The sequence below is a fragment of the Glycine max genome, chromosome 15 (genome assembly GCF_000004515.6).
Source record: "Glycine max cultivar Williams 82 chromosome 15, Glycine_max_v4.0, whole genome shotgun sequence".
NCBI lineage: Eukaryota > Viridiplantae > Streptophyta > Magnoliopsida > Fabales > Fabaceae > Glycine > Glycine max.
In genome coordinates this window covers 17,804,359-17,825,910 of record NC_038251.2, presented here as the reverse complement: position 1 = coordinate 17,825,910, position 21,552 = coordinate 17,804,359, and the positions used below count along the sequence as shown (strand labels likewise).

General features: G+C 32.7%; 1 protein-coding gene across 2 annotated transcripts; it reads left to right on the top strand.

Annotated features, from left to right (window-relative positions):
* The first annotated feature begins 2,061 nt into the window (after positions 1 to 2,061).
* LOC100796455 (respiratory burst oxidase homolog protein E) lies at positions 2,062 to 18,532 on the top strand. 2 transcript variants are annotated; one of them, XM_014767462.2, is made up of 14 exons: positions 2,062 to 3,048; positions 3,696 to 3,855; positions 4,948 to 4,996; positions 6,103 to 6,216; positions 11,047 to 11,469; positions 12,532 to 12,915; positions 13,175 to 13,270; positions 13,931 to 14,046; positions 14,143 to 14,316; positions 14,727 to 14,886; positions 14,971 to 15,174; positions 15,497 to 15,625; positions 15,743 to 15,821; positions 16,989 to 18,532. In XM_014767462.2, exons 1-14 carry the CDS (start codon positions 2,439 to 2,441, stop codon positions 17,096 to 17,098), a joined length of 2,808 nt encoding a protein of 935 aa, XP_014622948.1. In that variant the 5' UTR covers positions 2,062 to 2,438; the 3' UTR covers positions 17,099 to 18,532. The 2 variants fall into 2 exon arrangements, with proteins under 2 accessions (XP_014622948.1, XP_014622949.1); XM_014767463.2 differs by lacking the exon at positions 11,047 to 11,469 and having other exon boundaries at positions 2,063 to 3,048; positions 16,989 to 17,727.
* The last annotated feature ends 3,020 nt before the right edge of the window (positions 18,533 to 21,552 follow it).

The following is a 21,552-nucleotide window of genomic DNA, read 5'->3' as shown; positions in this document are numbered from 1 at the left end:
TTATGCTACCATCAATTAATTATATATGAGTATTGTTAAATTATAAATAATTAAAAATATCAGTTAAAGATAATTTTAAAAATTTGAAATTGTGTATAAGAAAAATATATATAGTTAACTTAAGGTAGAAGAAAAATATATCAAAAGTTAAAAATGATATATACAAATTGCTTTTTCAGAAAGAATAAAATAAACTGTAAAAAAAAGTTAGAATAATATAAGAAATTATCCTGTGCTTCAAAACACTGTAATTTAATGTATAAAAATAAATTAATAAGCGACTAATATTACTATAAACAATTTAATAAAAGATTAATTTGATAATAAAACCAAAATATACACTACGTAATCATTAATATTGTAGGTACGTACAGCCTGTTACTATATAAGAAATACCACATTTTAATTCTAAATATGATCAATTTCTCTTTCTTTAATATAATCGTTTTTTAATCTCCAAATTAAATTTTAATTTAATTGATATTATAATTATTTGGTAGATATGTTTACAACTTGTACTACCAACTTAGATTATTTGAATAGTAAATTCAGTGAATAATTCACAGTTTCTTATGACCACAATATTGTATATCCTACATAGAGAGTTAATGACATGTTTACCCTCATTTGGAAATCTATATATCTAACAAGTATATTAAGGAGAGAAAAAAAACTCAAATGAATCATCATGAAATTGATAGATATCCAAGCATTTATAATTGCAGAATTTGTATGTTACAGCCGATTTATGATAACAAGTGATACTAATATATAGAGACATGTAAATAATTTAAAACGTAATAGCCTTCAACAACTTTAAAGAAAAGCTTATAGTTCAACCCCCTGTCACTGGAAAGTGTCAATGTTGTTTGCAAAAGGGGAATATTTTAATTTATGTGACACATGCATATCCCCTTCTCCATGACCATTGCTTACGTTAATTTGGCTGTGGTTAATCCAATTCTAGGTCGCCTTCACTTACCTTATCCCTTGACCTGTTCCCTATCCATCTTTCATGAACTCACCCCCATTATGGCAACCAAAATTTAACTACCCCATTTTCCTCCATGCGTTTTGATATTTTGACACCCTTAAATATTAAACACTCTATTAATGCTTTTATTTTTTTTTTTTTTTTATCTTTCTCCTCCTATTATATCATATTATCTATCATATTGATATTTCTCCCTCTTCTTTCTCTATCTCTCAAGGTATATATTGATTTTGGGTGTCAAGAGAATTTTTTCCTTTACTAAATTTTATCAAGCAAATCCTTTACTTCCTATGCATGTCTCTCTATTATTAATGAATCCTGGAGAATTAAAATATGAAATCTCAACTATTATTGAAAAAACAAGATAACATCTCATATTACGTTAGTCATATTTCCAATAAAAATTAGTTATCCATCAATTTTTGCACCAATAATATAACAACAAAAACAAATCTTTTAACATTCTCATTACCTGTTTTTGCACCAAAATAAACAACAAAAGCAGTCAATTTAGGACTCAAATTTATCTTCTTCCTTTGTTTGATGCTTCTTCTCTTTTTCTTTTTCTATTATATAAATAATCGAAAAGAAAAGAAGAAAAATACCAGCAAAATTTGGAGCCAGTACCAAAGGCTTTAAAGAAACTATTGACAAAGACATACATACTGCTACATTCTATATTTGTGATCAAAATTTTAAGCCAAGTTATATATTGAGATTACATATTAGTATAAATAAATACACTACAAAAAATCAAAAGTGATTGAGAACAAAAGATTCATATGTTGAAGTTAAAATTTGATCGTTTAAGTAGTACTTGAATTTAATGGAAACAATTCTTATTTAGATTTTACTTTCTGATCAAATTTTTAATTAGAGAGAATTTCTTTTTTTATGGATTAGATGGTTAAAACAAAATAATGCAATACAAAAAAGTTCAAAAATTAACACAATAATATAAGATGATATCTAGTTAGAAAAAAAAATACAATAGAAAAAGCCAGAAAGATACGCCTATTATAATTGGCAGTACAAGTACAACTCGATGAAGAAGAAGCAATATATAAAGAATGTGTCTGTGGTGTCTGCTATTTGAAATTTTTGAGTAAAAAAGAATACAGAGAAAATGAAGGATCCCATTTCCCAACTACTACTCTCGTAGGTGCGGCAAGACCACATTGGCGTTGAAATCGTGTGCGCAAATTCGTTGAGAGGTGTTTGTCTTGTTTTCCAACCCATTGCGTTTTCTTTTCTTTTTCTTTCTTTTTAATACAGAAAAAAAAAAAACACCTCCACGCCCAAACGTGTGAACCAAACACCCCTCTCTCTCTTGCACTACTCAAACCTTCTACTTTCTCTCTCTAGAGAGAGAACAAAAAAAATCACTACAAGAATTATAGAAAGAAACAAAGAAAGTAAGAAACCGCATTGCCGAAAATTTTCGATGAGAACGTCGTCGTTTCGGAGATGCAGCACCGGCGAGTTTGATTTGCAGGAAAATTTTGATGCCTCGTCGCCGGTGACCGGAGGACACGCATATGGTGCTATGTTGCCGGTGTTCCTCAACGAGCTGAGGAGTAATCATCACAAGGAACTTGTGGAGATCACGCTGGAGCTTGAAAACGACGCCGTTGTGCTATGCAACGTGGCGCCGGCGCCATCTTCGGCTCCGAACGCTTCGCCGTCGTCGAGCACCACCGGAGGCGACGGAAACGGCGGGGGAGGTGGCGGAGGCGTAGCGCGGAGCCTTTCGATTACGTCGAGGATTCGGAGGAAGTTTCCGTGGCTACGTTCGATGTCGTCGGCGTCGGCGGAGAGTGTCACTGCCGCCTCTGCCGCAGTGGAGGATCCTCTGGTGACGGCGCGAAACGCGCGGAAAATGAGAGTGAAGCTTGAGCGGACGAGGTCGAGCGCGCAGAGAGCTTTGAAAGGGTTGAGATTCATCAGCAAGTCCGGCGAGGCCACGGAGGAGCTGTGGCGGAAGGTGGAAGAAAGGTTCAACGTGTTGGCCAAGGATGGCTTACTCGCTCGTGAAGACTTTGGTGAATGCATAGGTGAGGAAATATAATCAAAAGAAAATTTTAAAAAATAAAAGTAAAAATAATTTAGGTGAATTAAGAAATAGATTCAATTTTTCTTGAATATAGTAATTATACGTGTGTTTGAAAACCTCTTTGCAATGTTTGCATCATTGCAAACGGAAGTTCCCACTTTCTAAAGCATGAAAATTGAGAATGTTTCCCACATTCAACACGGCGTTTAGGTGAATGTAACTGGTAACCAAACACACACCAGACAGACCAGGTGATTTGGTTGCTCAATTTTGATTAGGCCAAAATTTGATGAAATTAGAATGAAAAGATCATTTATAAATGATTTTTTTTTTAATATATGGACTCAATTGGTACAATTGTAACATAAGAATTATTTTTAGAATCGGATTACCAGGGACGGTTTGAATAGTTTTCACCAATGTTAAATTCAAACTTTGTAGTCATATACTAAAGAAGGATAAGAATTAAAATCACATGATCAAGATGTAAGTACAACATCAATTTAGTATGTGCAACAGCAACATGCATGATTTTATAATTTAAATACTAAACCGAAGGTATAATTTAAATTTTGATGAGTTGCATGTGTGGATTAAGAGAAACAATTTTACTAAAATAATTACAAATTTGGTAAATATTGATAAAAGGAATGGAGGATTCGAAGGAATTTGCAGTGTGTATATTCGACGCATTGGTTCGAAGGAAGGAAAGGAGAGTGAGCAGCATAAACAGAGAAGAGTTGCATGAGTTCTGGTTGCAAATTTCAGATCAGAGCTTTGATGCTCGGCTTCAGATTTTCTTTGACATGTAAGTATTTCATCACTTCTTCTATGATCGGTATGTATTTTCACTAGAGCCATTAAGAAACAATGTCTTTTTCTCCATCACCGGACGAAAGAATTCATGGATTATTAAATGTTTGGATAATGTATTTTATACGTGATTTTTTTTTTCATTTATTTTTACAGATAAAATGTTTTAATTTATGCTTTGTATGTATGATTGTTTTTAATTTGGTTATTAGTGTTATAAAATCACTTTTAACAGAGTTATAACGTAAAAATGAATATATGAACAGAAATAAAGGTTTTTGTCTAAAATTTAAGATATTTGCTGCTCAAATATTTAGTTTGTAAATGAGATTTACGTATTTAACTTGTGATAATCTTTTTAAAAACTGTTTCCCCTTATTTTTCTTTTACTATATATATAAAAGAGAAAAATAAAAAGTCAACAGCATGATCGCATGAGTTTTGTCATTTTCCTTCTAACACTATTTTGCTGAAGCACACGAATATACATAGAATTTTATGTAAATTAATAAAGTGGAGTTGAAGAAAGCCAATTACCTTTAACAGGATTGTCCTATATATAGTTGGGTAAAAGGAGATCGATAATCAAATTCATAAAGTTATTGTAACAAAAAAAATTCATAAAGATATCTTAAATTCAAGTTAATCAGTTTATGAATGTAATATCTTTTTTTTTTTACCAATTTATGAATGTAAAATAAAGTACCATTAGAAGTTTATTTAAACACAATAGGATAGCTCAATTAGTAGAGTTAGGGGACATATGCTGAAAAAAGGTGGGGTTCAATTCTTATCATCCTTAAAAAATCCCACTCCATCCTCGAACTCGGAACTCCAATCGTTAGACAAACAAAATGAAATCTCATCTTTATGTACTACTTTACATCAACCTATCATCTATCATTTCACTCAATCCTGAAACATCGTGTATATAGAATTTATATTTGCCATTTGTAGAATTTTGTATAATTAAGATTCTAACATTTTACGTATTTGCTTATTCTTACACAGAAGGAAGAAAGTTTAGGAATTTAAATGGTTTCACATTGTTCTTTAAATGTTAAATTAAAAATTCTATTTATTTCAGGGCAGATAGTAATGAAGACGGAAGAATTACTAGGGAGGAAGTACAAGAGGTAAGATTTAAGAATGTTATAGAACATGCGTATGTCCACCAAACTTTTTATCATTTAGTGAAGTTTCATCATCATCAATTTATAAAAAACAAATTTATTTCAGAATAATTTTCTTATATCTCTTAATCGTTGCTAACCTTTGGCACATCTTATGTTAAGCTTCGATTTTTCTCTTATAAGAAAATAAAATTTAATATTTTATTTTTTAAAAAATGTTTACATGGCACTGGAGAGGTTTAAAATGATATTGAAAAACAGAACAGGTGATTTAAAAAAAATACAAAAAAGAAACAGGACATGAAAATAAGAATCCCTGAAATTGTCTTGAACGGTGAACTTGTTTTTTTGGTGAGTTTAATTAGGTGTGAATTGCTTATTATTATTATTATTATTATTATTATTATTATTATTATATGAAAAAAAATCTATATTTACGACCTTAATTAGGAAGGTAAAGTTTTATACGCTTTAAGCAACGGATTTAAGAGATAAGCAAACGGTACGAATAATGTTAACTAGGGAACGACAGGTTAAATTTCAAGCGGATTTGAACACAATTTGATGTGACGTTGTATAGCTAAACTTGACCAACATCTAGAAATTTTATTACATCAACTTACTTTGAAAATAACATCTACTATCTCAAACTGAAGGAATTATAAAATTTATATAAATAATAATGATTTATATCTCTTAATTAAATAATTCATCTTAAATATAAAATAAATTATATTAAAAAAAATATTCATTTTATATACACTCACGATTTTTGATAAATATTAATTATTACTCTCAATTAAATTATTTAATATTAATATCATAATTAACATAAAAAAGAAATTATCATATTAAAATGCTTTAAAAAATTAATTATATAATTGGTAAACGAAAGTAAGAATGAACTGACATATTAATTTAATGGAAACCGTGAAAGTTTCCATTATAGCCTACAACAATTAAAAGTACATTATTATATTCATGAATCAAGAAAATAAAGAGAGATGTATTAATAATAAGAGCGTGGGCACATTTATGTTATCTTTTCTTATTGCTGACGTGAAATTTACGTTCTAATCATAGTTTCTGTTTTCAATTTTATTCAACAGCTCATAATGCTCAGTGCTTCCGCAAACAAGCTATCGAAGCTAAAAGAACAAGCCGACGGATACGCCGCGTTAATAATGGAAGAATTAGACCCAGAAAACCTGGGTTATATCGAGGTAAAAATGGGACGACGAGAATAATTTGAAACTTTAAACTATTAATTACCTTTTTTTAGAAAATAAAACTGAAAAAAAATCATCAACTGATATTGTGTGTGGTACAAAGAATCAATTATATCCCACAAAATCTTAGTGATATGATGAAAAAGTATTACAAGCAACTATTTGTTGTAAGAGAAAAAAAATTATGTAATGATGGTACAAATTATTTTACATTATTATCTTATCAGAAATTATTATGTATAAATTTATTGTTTTTATAATAATTATTTTAAAATTTATTATGCTAAGAATTGAGATTTGCTACACGATCCTTGATCTTGTGATGAAGATCAAAAACACAAACACAAACACAACAACCAGACCAACAAGAAGAAAGAAAGAATTGCACACACAGCTGTTTCTGAACAATGCTATCAAGCCTTTGATTTCACTTAAGAGTTCAATCTCCCTCTCTCAATACAGTTATAGATTTCTCTCAATAACATAAATTGAAATCAACAATAATTACCATTAAAATTGGTTGAAACTATATATACATGCTTCAACACTCTAACAGTAAAAATAGAAAATAGTTAACAAGTGATTCGTTAATTAGAAACTAACCAACTAACTTGTAACTATCTCTTAACAATTAACTAACTTGATATTTGGACCAATTACAACAATTTTTCACCTTGGTTCAATATCAAGTTACCTACATTAGTGATTACAACATCAATCATTTACATAAGAAAAAACATCAAACACCTATAGCCTTCATTCTCCCTTCAGTTGAATAAAATTCACGCAGTGGAAGAATTTACTGCTTGGAAGTGATTTTGTGATCATATCAGAGGGATTATGATCAATAGAGATCTTCTCAACCAGCACTGATCCTCTAGCAATCACCTCTCTCACAAAATGCAACTTGAAGTCAATGTACTTTGTTCTTTCATGATAGACTTGCTGCTTTGACAACTGAATTGCACTTTGACTATCACATAACACTGTGATAGCCTTAGCTTGTACATTCAGTTCTCTAGCTATGCCTTCAAGCCATAAAGCTTCCTTCAAAGCTTTAGTGAGTGCCATGTACTATGCTTCTATAGTTGATAAAGCAACTACCTTCTACAAGCATGCCTTCCAATTGATGATAGTGCCAAAAGCAGCGAAAATGTATCCTGTGAGAGACTTCCTTAAGTCAAGACATCCTACATAATCAGAATCAACAAATCCCTTTATCATAGTAGCTTTCTTTCTCTCATTGGCTCCACCATAAATCAGCACTCAAAGAACCTTTTATATATCTGAGTATCCACTTCAGGGCTTGCCAGTGTGCTCTCCCAGGATTGGACATGAACCTGCTCACTAGACTCACAACATGAGCTATGTCAGGCCTAGTATATACCATAACATACATAAGAGACCTACTAAATTTGCATATTGAACATTATCCATATAATTCACTTCTTTTGTTGTCTTAGGGACTTGATTTGCACTCAACTTGAACTGTTGAGACAGTGAAGTGATGACTAGTTTCAACTTTGTCATTCCAAACTTCTCCAGCACCTTCTTCAGATATGATTCCTGAGACAGCTTGAGAGTTCCTTTTCTTCTGTTTCTCTTAATTTCCATGCCTAAGATTTTACTTATTGCCCCTAAGTCCTTCATCTCAAATTCTCTATTCAATTCACCTTTGGCCTTGTTAATTTCAGACTTGGAATTGTTAGCAATCAGAATGTCATCAACATACAACAATAAAATCACAAATGTTCCCACAACTGGTAATCTAAAATACACATAGTGATCATATTGACTTCTTTTGAACTAGATGTGAGACATGAATTCGTCAAACCTTTTGTTCCACTGCCTAGGAGATTGTTTTAGGTCATAGAGTGACTTCTTCAGTTTGCAGACATAATCCTCTTTGCCTTTCACTATAAACCCTTCAGGCTATTTCATCAAAATAGTTTCCTCAAGCTCACTATACAAGAAAGCAGTTTTGACATCCATCTACTCTAATTCTAGATCAAGTTCTGCTACCTAGGCTAATAACAATCTTATTGATTTATGTTTTACGACAGGTGAGAAAAACCTCATTGTAGTCAATTCGTTCCTTCTAAGTGAAACCTTGAGCAACCAACCTAGCCTCGAATCTTTCAGGTTCAACACCAAAAATTCCTTCCTTCCTTTTATAGATCCATTTGCAGCTAACCAACTTTGAGTCAGGAGGCTTTCTAATCAGCTCCCAAGTGTTGTTGTCATGAAGAGACTTAATCTCTTCATTCATGGTTCTCAACCACTTTCCCTTTTCTTTGCTAGCAAGTACCTCTTCATATGATTTTGGTTCTTCTTCTAGAACCTCACTTGCAAAAGTGAGTGCCAAAGCTATCAAATCAGCATATCCATACCTCTCAGGAGCTTTAGTTTCTCTTCTGACTCTATCACGAGCTAATTGATAATTGTCTAGCTCTGATGTCTGTTGCTCAGATTCATCATCATCTTTATCAGATAACAAGTAATTCTTTGTAGCTTGACCACCCTTGCTTATCTGCTCTACCTCAAAGTTGACTCTCTCAGATTTAGTCTTGTATGTATCACTTGTGCTTGGTTTTGTGAGATCAAATTTGTCTTGATAAGCTATGATATTCTCATTGAGCACAACATCACGACTTATAAGGCATTTCTTATGTCCAAGTTCTAAACACCACAGTTTGTAGCCTTTCACACCTTCTGGATAACCCAAGAACATACACTTTACTACACTAGGATCCAACTTATCCTGCCTAATATGAGCATAGGCAACACAACCAAACACTTTAAGCTGATCCAACTTTGGAGGGTGGTTTGACCAAATCTCTTCTGGTGTTTCCATGTCAAGAGTTGTGGAAAGACATCTATTAATTAGATAGGTTGTAGTCGTAGCAGTTTCTGCCCAAAATGTCTTAGGCAGATATGCACTCAACAACATGCATCTCACCCTTTCCAAACTGGTTCTGTTGAATCTTTCAGCAAGACCATTTTGTTGAGGTGTGCCAACTACAATCTTGTGTCTAGCAATGGCATTAGCTTTACAGAAATCAATGAAAGCTTCTGAACAAAACTCAAGCCCATTATTAGTCCTGAATCTCTTCACTTTCCTTCCAGTCTGATTTTTAGTGAGAGCTTTCTAACTTCTAAAATTCTCAAATGATTCATCCTTAGACTTCTGAATATAGATCCATAGTTTTCTTGAGTAATCATCAACAATTGACATGAAATATCTTGCTCCTGAATGAGAGGGAGTTCTAGAGGGTCCCCACGGATCAACATGAACATAATCTAAGGTCCTTTTAGTTCTATGTTAGCCAATATTGAATTTAGTTCTAAATGTCTTGCCATAAACACAATGTTCACAAAAATTTAATTTCTCCAACTTGTCTCTGCATAGCAAGTTTTGTTTTCCCTATTCAATTAGGCCTCTCTCACTCACATGGCCCAACCTCTTGTGCCATATTTCAGTTTTTTGACTCAATTTCTCAAATGCAGAAGTAGTTGTTCCAATTACAACATCACCATCTAAGGAATATAGGCCTTTCTTCTTAATTCCTCTTATCACAACCACTGACCCCTTAACAACTAGCAATTCTGAATTCTCTCCTTTGAACAGATACCCTTTTTTATCTAATTCACCAACTGAAATTAAGTTTCTCTTAAGATCAGGTACATACCTTACTTCTGTAAGCAACCTTTCATTGCCATCATGGAGTTTGAATCAAATTGATCCAATACCAGCAATCTTACAAGACTTGTTGTCACCAAAGAGCACAAATCCTTCAGCTTGTTCACAAAAATCTTCAAACCAAGATCTATTTGGGGTCATAGGCTAGGAACATCCAGAGTCCATGATCCATTCTGTTTCTAGACTGCTGCTATTAGACACCAAAACTTTTGATGTCTCATAGTTATCATGAACAATGGCAGCATCTCCCAGGTACTTTTGCCTGTCACTCCCACCATTGGTTTTCTGTCTTTCAGGATAATACTTTTTGGTGTGGCCTTCCCTTTTGCAATCATTTGATATTAGGGACATTCCCTCCACCATTTTTCTGCTGAGATTTGGTTTTCTTCTTATCACCCTTATTCTCTTTCTTGTGAGATTTTCCCTTCACCCATAGAGGAAGCCTTCAAATCTTTCCTCTCATTTAACTCCTTGGAGTTCAATGCTGCCTGCACTTCTTCAAGAGACGAGTCTCTTCCAAACAGTAGTGTCTCCTTGAAGTGCACATGGGATCTTGGTAAAGAACACAACAGTAGCTTCTGAATAGAAAGAAGAAAGAAAGAATCGCATACAAGGTTGCTTCTGAACAATGCTATCAAGCCTTTGATTTCACTTGAGAGTTCAATCTCCCTCTCTAATACAGTTACAGATTTCTCTCAATAACAAAAACTGAAATCAACCCTAACTACCACTAGAATTGGTTGAAGCTATATATACATGCTTCAACACTCTAACTGTAAAAACAGAAAACAGTTAAGAAGTGACTGGTTAATTAGAAATTAACCAACTAACTTTTAACTAACTCTTAACAACTAACTAACTTGATACTTGGACCAATTACAACAAAATTCATACCGACTATGATTTGTGATTGGATGAGAATATAAAACTGTTTTTAACTCTCAATATATGACCATTAAACTCTTGTTGAATTACCTTCATTATGAAAGTTTAATGGATTATTTCTCACCTTGAAGCTAATTGAAACATACTATAATTCGTGTCATCCAATTTTAAGAGATTATATTGTGTTTAAATTTTCTGTTACCCGTTCTTGATCCCTTAGCTATATGTCCTCTATTCAGCTGTGGCAGCTAGAAATGTTGTTGCTAGAAAAGGATAGGTACATGAACTACAGCAGACAACTCAGCACCGCAAGTGTGAATTGGAGTCAAAATATGACTGATTTGAGGCCCAAAAATGAGATACAAAGATTCTGCAGAACCCTTCAATGTCTTGCATTAGAGTATTGGAGAAGGGGCTGGATTTTGTTACTGTGGTTGGTTACCACTGCTTTCCTATTTGCCTGGAAATTTTACCAGTATAGAAACAGATCAACTTTCCAAGTGATGAGCTACTGCATACCAATAGCTAAAGGTGCTGCAGAGACACTGAAGCTCAACATGGCTCTTATTCTCTTACCAGTTTGTAGGAACACATTGACATGGCTTCGTTCCACAGGAGCCAGGAAATTTGTCCCTTTTGATGACAACATTAATTTCCACAAGGTAAAAGGGGTGTCAACATGGGAATTTTTAAATGCTAACAAAGTCCTTTACAGTTGCCAAATAATTAAATCCCTTAACACCGAGGTTTGACTTTTGACTAAGTGCCGGATTAAACTTTGATAGGAAGTGCAACCTTTCTATTTAGGGTGTGTTTGATTTTTAATTTTCAAAAATTGTTTATAAGTTTTAAAATGTCACTAAATAAGGTTGTTCAGGCAATTAATGAAGGATAATGCAAGATACAGAGCAGTGTAGAATTGTTAGAGAAGTTGATAAAGATGAAAATATCTCTCATCTATTTCTGTTTTATGATTTCTAAAATACTTGATTTGAAAATAATTTTCATAACTTAGTGGATTTTGCATAAAAATTTAATTACTGAATAATTTGGAATTGTTGTAGTCTCTCTAACTCTCTTAAGTGTCAAGTAAGACATCCTAGGTGGGATACATAGAATATGATGTTTCAAATGGTTCATAAATGCTAGATCAGCATAGAGGAAGAAAAGACAATTCTCCCATTATCATTCTAACTAATTTTTTGCTAGGTCAACTATCAAGTTCGTCCTTTAAGTATTATATAAATAATCTCTCAAGTATTAGAAATCATAATAAATAGTTCCTTAAGTATTTAAAAACAGTTTAAGTTAGTTCCTAATTAATGTTAATAAAATATATTAATGTAGAATTATATTGATGAATATTCAACTCTTAAGGAATTAATTACTGTGTTTAAATATTAGTATCAGTTCAAAGGGTGTTGAACTCTCATTTTGCACATTCTAATGCACAAACAGAAAAGTTATATGAGTAGTGGATTGAGTTTACGTGGACTTGGTTGAAACGGTAATCCAAACACTGTCTTGTATAATTTTATTACTTTAAGATCTATTTAGAGAAGGTAATACTAGGTTTACTGAGTTTTTGCTAGTTCTGTAGGCTCTGTTTTTAGGTGCTTAGCATTGACACACATTAGTTCACATGCTCTCCAAAAGTGACACATTTAAATCAAGCTGGTATAAATTCTTTGACAATTAATTTGACTTTACCCTCCCTTTTACAGATCATTGCATTCGCCATAGCAGTTGGAATCGCCGTTCATGCAGGCAATCATCTGGCATGTGATTTCCCCCTCCTCGTAAACTCATCTCCAGAAAAATTTTCACTTATATCTTCAGATTTCCACAACAAAAGACCCACATACAAATCCCTTCTGACCGGCGTCGAAGGCGTAACCGGAATCTCAATGGTTGTTTTGATGGCTATCTCTTTCACTTTGGCCACTCACCACTTCCGGAGAAACGCACTCAGGCTTCCTTCACCCTTCAACAGATTGACAGGTTTCAATGCGTTCTGGTACTCTCACCACCTCTTTGGTCTGGTCTATGTTCTGCTTCTCGTCCATGGAACGTTCTTGTATTTGACCCATCGGTGGTACCAGAAAACGGTAAGAATTTCAATTGCTATCTACAATGAAGGGCATGTTTGATTTGGAGGTGAAAATACTACCACACGCGTTTCAATTCAAATCCAACAGTAAAAACTAAATGAATGCAAAAGCAACGGTTTCAATCCGTTGGTAAAGTTACTTTTACATCATCATTCATAATTTTGCAACGGATTCCCAAGATACTTGAAGTGAATGTTTAGTAACATACATACACCAAGTTAAAAAGTTGAAAAAAATTATCTGCTTTTAATTTCAGACGTGGATGTATATCTCTGTTCCACTGTTGCTGTACCTTGCTGAGCGTACTCTACGCACTCGTAGATCAGCACATTATACAGTAAAAATTCTGAAGGTAACAGAAACGTGTCTTTACAAGTCCATATTTATATTTTGTTCTCTACATTGAGGAAAATAACTGCAAGAGCAGAGAGTAATTTAAGAATAGTGACTAGCCTTTTCTTTCTTTGGTGAAAATTTACTACTGGACTTTTATCTGCATTATTTTTACCCCCAACGATTGTTGAGTATATTTGATTCCATGACTGGATTGGATGAAATGGGAACCCTCTAGACAATCTATTTGGTAGTTTGTGGGATATGTAAGTGAGGGAATTATGTTGATTTTGCTTCGAATGATCAACCATTTACCACATCAATAGAGTAGATTATTTTTCTAGGCTTTGTTTTTAGCAAAATGAGAGAAAAAAAAAATGAGCATATCATTTATTTTATTTTATTTATTTAACCAAATACATATAGGTAAAAATTAATTTTCTTTCTCTCCTTTTTCAATATTTCAAAACAAACTATTTCATTTTTTCACTATCTTTTTTCATCCGTTTTCTTTCTTACTTTCTTTCGTTATATTTTATTTAATCTTCCAAACAAAGATTAAACATCCAAAAATGGAAAGAAAATCTCTCTTCTTTTTCTTCTCCAAATTAGGATGATATAATGATGTGACTTGAGAAAAATATTTTTCCTTATAAATTTCCTAACTTTGATCTAGCAGGTTTCAGGACTACCGGGAAATGTATTCAGCTTACTGATGTCCAAGCCTAATGGATTTAAGTACAAAAGTGGACAATACATATTTTTACAATGCCCAAAAATCTCTCCGTTTGAATGGTGAGTGACTGAGTGTGATTCTAGTTCTCAAGTCTATTATCAAAGTTATAGACACGAGCAAATTCAAATTAAATATCTTCTTGATATATATTTTAGGCACCCATTCTCCATTACCTCAGCCCCAGGAGATGACTGCCTAAGTGTTCACATTCGCACAGTAGGAGACTGGACCCAAGAACTTAAGCATCTTCTCACAAAAGAAGATGACAAATTACCTTCAGTTAATTGTCATGCAAAGTTTGGTGAACTAATGCAACTGGATCAAAGAGGGTAAGTAAAGGCCATATAGTTTTTTCATATAGGTTTTGGTCAAAATTGGTTCTATTTACTACATTTTAAAAGCAGTAATTTTGACAGAAGATTTAACTCAGTTGATTGAATAGGTGCATGAATTATTGTAAATTTCTGGTGTTGGTCTTTGATTCTTTGAATAAAATAATATAAAAACAGTAGTTTTGATCTTGTATTGTTTTTTTTTTAAAAAAAATGTCATGAATTTGGTTCCTGCTCAAGTCAATATGAAGTATAAGGCCAAAAACAAAATCTACCACATTTCAACTGTTGTTTAAATAGAGACCAAAATCAAGTTTCACAAATTTTTGAGAGACTTAAAACATATTTTACCAGAGACAAATTATGATATCATAAATCATGATACAAAGTAGTATTTTGGTTCACAGACAGCCGAGACTGCTTGTTGATGGCCCTTATGGAGCTCCAGCACAAGACTACCAGAATTTTGATGTACTACTTCTCATAGGATTAGGAATTGGAGCAACTCCTTTCATCAGCATTCTCAGAGATCTTCTCAATAACACCAGAGCAATGGATGAACTAGTGGTACTATCCAAACTATGGCTTCCTTTTCAGAAAGTTGATTTGATTCCACTTTTTATCTAAAGTTTTCAATTTTCACAAGGTCAGGTGCAGGAGTCAAACACAGAAACAAGTCAAACAACCAGATCAGATGAGAGCTCCAATAGCTTTACATCTTCAAATGTAACTCCAGGAGGAAGCAAGAGATCACGAAGGACTACGAATGCTTATTTCTACTGGGTCACTAGGGAACCTGGATCTTTTGAATGGTTTAAAGGAGTAATGGACGAAGTTGCAGAAATGGACCACAAAGTAATATATAATATGTTCATAAATAAGTCTCTTATAAGTGCATATTTGGATTAAAATTTGTAAATTTAAGTTTGGGTCAAACTTAAGTTTGCAACTTGAGTTTACAAAAGTATCCCAAGTCTTCTTCAAAACTGAATTTGAAGGCAAAATTTTACTTTTGAACATACTTTTGAGGGATAACCAAACATGACGTTAAACTGATTTTACTCTCAAACATAATTTTGGACTCTCCCATCTGAAATCCAAACGTACCCTAAGTAGTTATCTGATATACTAACTGTCCTTGCTCTTTGTTTTATCTTTATGTTTTACTATGTGTCAGGGTCAAATCGAGCTTCATAACTATCTTACAAGTGTCTATGAAGAGGGGGATGCGAGATCAACCTTAATAACCATGATCCAAGCACTGAACCATGCGAAACATGGTGTTGACATTCTGTCAGGCACTCGAGTAAGATCCTCAATACCTGAAGTTGTGAACATGATGAACAAGTTTAACTGTTTAAAGTTCATTGTAATTACACACCTAAACATGACCATTTTTTTTTTTATTGTTTTTCTATTGCAGGTAAGGACACACTTTGCCAGGCCTAATTGGAAAGAAGTTTTCACCAAGATTGCCTCTAAACATCCGTTTTCTACAGTAGGTAAATTACTTGCTACAAAGTGCAGAACCGTTCTCCAAAAAGATATTGAATTTTCCTTGTTTCTTCCTGCAATATTTGGACAACAAATAATTGCTATTAACTTGCCTATGCTATGCTTCACATGAGAGCCAAGCCATAAGTCCTCTCTATAGATATAATTGCCACACAGAACTATAAATATGCTTAGAATTAAAATATTGATAAAAATGAAGACAGAGATACAAAAGTAATATATGTACCGATCAAAACAACCCAATTTACAAGGAACTATGGATCTATTTGTTCAATAGATCGCGATGAAGAAATGGATATCTAGTCAAACAATTTTTCAATCATTTTTATTGGCATTATTTTTTATCTGACAAAAAATAAACTAATATATGTTAGTATCTTACATGTAGGTACCAACATTATGGTATATTAAAGTATATATTGCTATATTTTATACCAACAAAACTATGAATTAATTTGATGTATCATATTCATAATATAAATCTATCAATGGTTAAACCGACAATTTATTTTATTTTGGTTACCAACACAATTTAATTTTCATTAAATAGAAATTATAATAATAAAATTGATCCTAACCCTTAAAAATTCCTTTCTAATTTATGACACTTTTTTAATGATGTCACATGTTATAAATCCCATAACTGATCAAGACAAATTAACCCCCCCCCCCCCCCAAAAAAAAACCAAAAAATAAGAATAAAAATAAACAATTAAAATTGTTGGGTATACCTAAGTATTTACAATTCAATGGATAAGTAAATGAAATAGTACTTTTTTTGTACATCTAGTACAGAACAGTTTATAATTCTCCTTTTATATAGTTTGAATCTATTTTTTTCCTTAAAAAATGAATAATAATGTATTAATTAACTACTCTTTGAATATGATTAAACGGTTACATAGTTAACTATTCCTAAATGATCATAAGTATCAACCATTGAGATTTAAAACAGAAACGGTGGTCAAATACAAACCACCCCTCTTTGCGTAAAAGCACATGCAAAGGTACGAATGAGCAGTTAGTTTGTTAGAGAGGAGGACAAGAAAGGTGACAAGTGCTTTGATGTACACTTATAAATTAAGCTCAATCCATCTTTGTTACTTCCTAATATTTGTAAATTTTAATAAGCAAATGATGTATAAAACTTGCAGGGGTGTTCTATTGCGGGATGCCAGTATTAGCGAAAGAGCTAAAGAAGCTATCACTTGAGCTGAGCCACAAGACAACTACACGCTTCGAGTTTCACAAGGAGTACTTTTGATATAGGAAATCAAATCTAAACCGCTTTTGCTTATTATTCTTTTGTATTTACTACAAATTAGACGATTCAATAGGAAAATTAAGAAATGTGTAGGCCTTGGTAGGAAGGAAGCAAGGTAACATGTAATTATGGTATTTGATATACATACAAATTCAGTACAGTGAAAAATCCAATAACAGAGGAAGTATACATCCATTACGCAAGTTTTAGACAACGCAGATTTTGATATAGGGATTAATCATGCATAATAGTGCAGACCCATGATCTGAAATCTGGTAAAGATGAAACTCTGGGATCATTCAGCGAACTATGTGGACAAGAAACCTTTTGCCAAAAAGGAAAATTCTTATTATCACATCCTTTTCTCTTTCTCTCTACTTTTTTCAACTATCAATGGTAATATTTATCACTTCTTCTTTTTTTTTTTTACTTTCTTTGCCTTCTTTTTTATTTCTCTCTTATTTTCACCTCATTTCACTCCAAGATGAAGTAGATAAATATCACTGTTCAACAAATTAGTGGATTTGCTTTATAAAAAACAATTAGTGGATTTGCACATTTCCTATATCAAGTACTATGAAATAATTTTTTGAAGTAGTTAACAAATAATTAAACACAGACAAGAACGCAACCATGACACATAATAAAGAAAACTTTAAATTATTATACTAAAAAGGAACTCACTAAGAAGCATTACACTAAAAACGACCTTACTAAGAAGCAGGGGCGAAGGGACCGGGGTGGTCCACGGGGCCATGAACACACCCACATTTCGTAAACCTTTTATGATATTCTATATAAATATAATATGTCCCTCGCCAACTTTTTAACTCTTTTTTGTGTTTAATATTTTAAATTATAATATCTACTAGCTATTTAATAATTATAATATTTAAGTTTAAAGTAAATATTTTATCTTTCTTTAATAACATCAGTAGCTTCTCTCATACCTTTCATTTTCTTTTCACTCGGTATCTTTCTTTTCTCTATTCTCTCATTTTTTTTTTTGTTAAGGCCAGACTGCTACGACTACAAGGTGCTACCAGTTGCTCTTTCTTCTACACACTTTGCAGCCATTCAAGGGAAGAGGTTAGTCAGGTCCACACTCTATTTGTCACTTACTTCCTACTTCTCCAATGTATTATTTATTTATTAATTTTATTTTTCATTTGTGTTGTTCGTGCTTTTACTTTGTCAGGTAGTCATTTTTGTTGTATTTGACTATTGGGTAGACATTATTATACTTTCCTTTTATTAATTGAGAATCTGAGATGATTTTTTTCCCGCATATGCATTTATCATATTCTGTGTGTAACGATTCCAGATATCATCACATGAAACACTAACTTTAATGTAGAAAGATTCACTTCTAGTCTTTTTAAAACTCAGGAATTAGTTGGATTGATGAAAATAGTAAGAATTTCTCATTATTCCAAGCATGTCATATAAACATCACACCTAAAAGTCTCCCATGTCATAATCATAAAGGTACTTGCATTCTATGATACTACATCATCAAAGTCTCAGTTCAACATAAAACACAAAGGTAAACTCATTTTAAAAAGAAACATCATATAAGAGAAATATCACAAGTTTTCCATTTTTAAAGATACAAAAACCACACACATTTTCCAATATCAATGTACTTACATAATTCATCAAGTAACACATCATTCTCAAGTCATAAAATATAAATGCACATGTCTACGTATCATGTTATGCTATGTTGACTCTTTACTCCAAGGAGATTTCTCTTTTTGAGTGATTAACCCAAGTGTATCCCCTAACATAGTCACACCTTGACCATTAGAGGATAATTAAATTAATCCTATGAAAAAAGTGTGGTGTTCTTGAAAATGGATGAGCATGGATAGTAACTTAGCTTAGTAAGGCTTGCAAAGACCTTAACTTATCTATCGATTTGTCCACCTATCTGTTCTATAGGCCTTTTTCACCATGAGCCATCACGACAACCTCCAGCACTAGGTTGAGGGTCTTTTTAGCAACCTTAACTTACATGCAATATCATTCATCAATGCATGTGTGTTATGATCGTTCAAATCAACATTATATCACATCATTAATACATTCATCCACCATCATCAATAATTCATTTCATAATTAACTCAATCCATTCATATTAATTCAATCCATTTCATCAACTCATCATGCTTATCTCATTCAACTTATCATCAATTCATCATTCAGCTCTTGTTCAATTCCATATGAATTCATCATTCATATCATTTTCACCAATCATGAACTTTAACATATTTCATCTGAGCATCATGAGACTTTTCACACCAGAAGTTCTCATAATCAAACACCAATTTCAACATATGAATGTCAATTGCAAAGGGAATAACCACAAATCAACTCAATCCATTTCATTCAAGATTCACATACACATCAAGAAGTATTTAAGATTGAAATTAAATTGGAATTCAACAAAGGAGATGTCCCTGATACTCACGCTTAAGCGCCCATGTGTATGTGCTTAAGCATGAAAGCCACTTTCACTCTGTCAGGTTGTGCTTAAGGGCAAGGTAATGTGCCCTTAAGCGCCAATCTCCTGACAACACTAGTCCCCTATTGCGCTTAAGCGCCACCTAGTGTGCTAAGTCTGCAAAATCATAGTTTTGCTATATCCTCCATTTAATGAGTATCAATCCAACTTCAACTCAAATCTTTCATTTCCAAACATGAACATCGAATTAAAACACCATTAATGACCTAAAAAAAGTGATTAAACGCATCAATCATAAGATTAAAGTTAGTTTAAAGCTTCTCTTACTTATCAAACTCAATGAACTTGCTTTGAGATGAAGAAAGGAAGGAAATGATGAGACTTTGGGTCCAAGATGGAAGCTTTTTCCCACTCACACAATAGCTCCAAATCATCCACACCACCCAAACCCCAAAAACCAACAAAAACTACATCAAAACCTTGAAAATGAACACTTTTATGAAACCTCTAAAATTAAGTGTCCATGGAGGAAAACAAAATGGAGGATAAGAGCGAAAGAGAAGGGTCTTTCACCTTTGAAATTAGTCCAAAATTCAGATAGAATCACAACAACAAGGTCCTTTGTGTAAGGGATTTAAGGTCTTACACTCTTTAATGGTGGGTTGTATTCGAGAGGAAGAAGAAAGTGAAATGAGAGTATTGGTGTTTTGGTTCAACACTATTAGAAAATACACTTTCAACATCGGTTATTTGCGGCATTCTACATCGGTTTTAAAATCGATGTTGAAAGTACCAATGTTGATCGGTTTTAAAATCGATGTTGAAAGTACCAATGTTGAATGTATTATATATAACATCGGTTATTTATAAATAACCGATGTTAAAGTTTGTTTGTTAACATCGGTTATGTATAAATAACTGATGTTATTTAGAAATAACCAACATCGATTTTTTGAAAAACCAATGTTAAGGTGCATGTTGACATCAATTTTTCTAAATAACCGATGTTGTTTACTATATTAACATTGGTTTTTATTAATAACCGATGTTGTTTTCAAGTTTTTTTTATATAAACTTTCTATTTTTACAATAAGCCCAAAATTGTACCTGTAAAATGTAATTTCAGACCCAATTCACAGCAAATAAACATTTTATTCTGCTTTCAAGCAGTTTTAATGACAATAAACATTGAATCATTAATTCATTATTAACAACTATCAACAAATGAATTCAATGTTCAAATTACATAAGAAATGACAAAAATGTTAAACCAAAGTAAACTAAGCTATACTTAATGTATCTAAATCCTAGCTCTGAGCTCTAACTCGGAGATAATACTGTGCCTATTGGATCCGCTGTGCCTTTAATCTCTCTGGCTCCAATGGTCTAGGATCGTTAAAATACTGGATCATGAAATAAATGATAATAAGTTAATAATGTAATACAAATTATAAAAAAATCAAATTTGTTTGAAATAAATGTACCGCTTCCCAGTTATTCCTGAAACTTCCTAAAATGATGGTGGACATCCAATGCATGACATAATAGTCACACTCAGTACTTCCTTTTTGTCTATTACACTAAATACATAATGAAATTTGGATATTAATTAAACAATTAGTGTACAGACACATAAGAAGTATATATAAGCGGAATTTGTATGTAAATGGCGTACCTTGACAACAATCCACCTAGCTGGAGCCTTTGATTTAGATTGAGGAGCATCATCAAGACCTTTTAAAGCACTCTTCCAGACGAGTAACAATTAAAAAGTGGTGTTGTTGAGGTATTTGAATGCAAATGCATTGAAAAGAACACTGACCTATTAATTATCCCCTTAAGGTAGTTGTCTGACTTGTTATGCAATGAACAAAACCAGACAACTAGGTGTTCCTTGGGCATGATGACCATCATCTTCCAGTGTCCGTTGTAGTGGGGAGGAATATGGGTTAGTATATTAGTAAACATTAATTAAATTCAGTTATTT

What these genes read in the sequence shown, in the direction of transcription:
- LOC100796455 (XM_014767462.2), top strand. Translation starts at nt 2,439, where the DNA reads ATGAGAACGTCGTCGTTTCGGAGATGCAGCACCGGCGAGTTTGATTTG. An exon ending in CTAGGGAGGAAGTACAAGAG is followed by an intron (nt 4,997 to 6,102) that starts GTAAGATTTAAG and finishes TTTATTCAACAG; the next exon opens with CTCATAATGCTCAGTGCTTC. An exon ending in ATGCAACTGGATCAAAGAGG is followed by an intron (nt 14,317 to 14,726) that starts GTAAGTAAAGGC and finishes TTTGGTTCACAG; the next exon opens with ACAGCCGAGACTGCTTGTTG.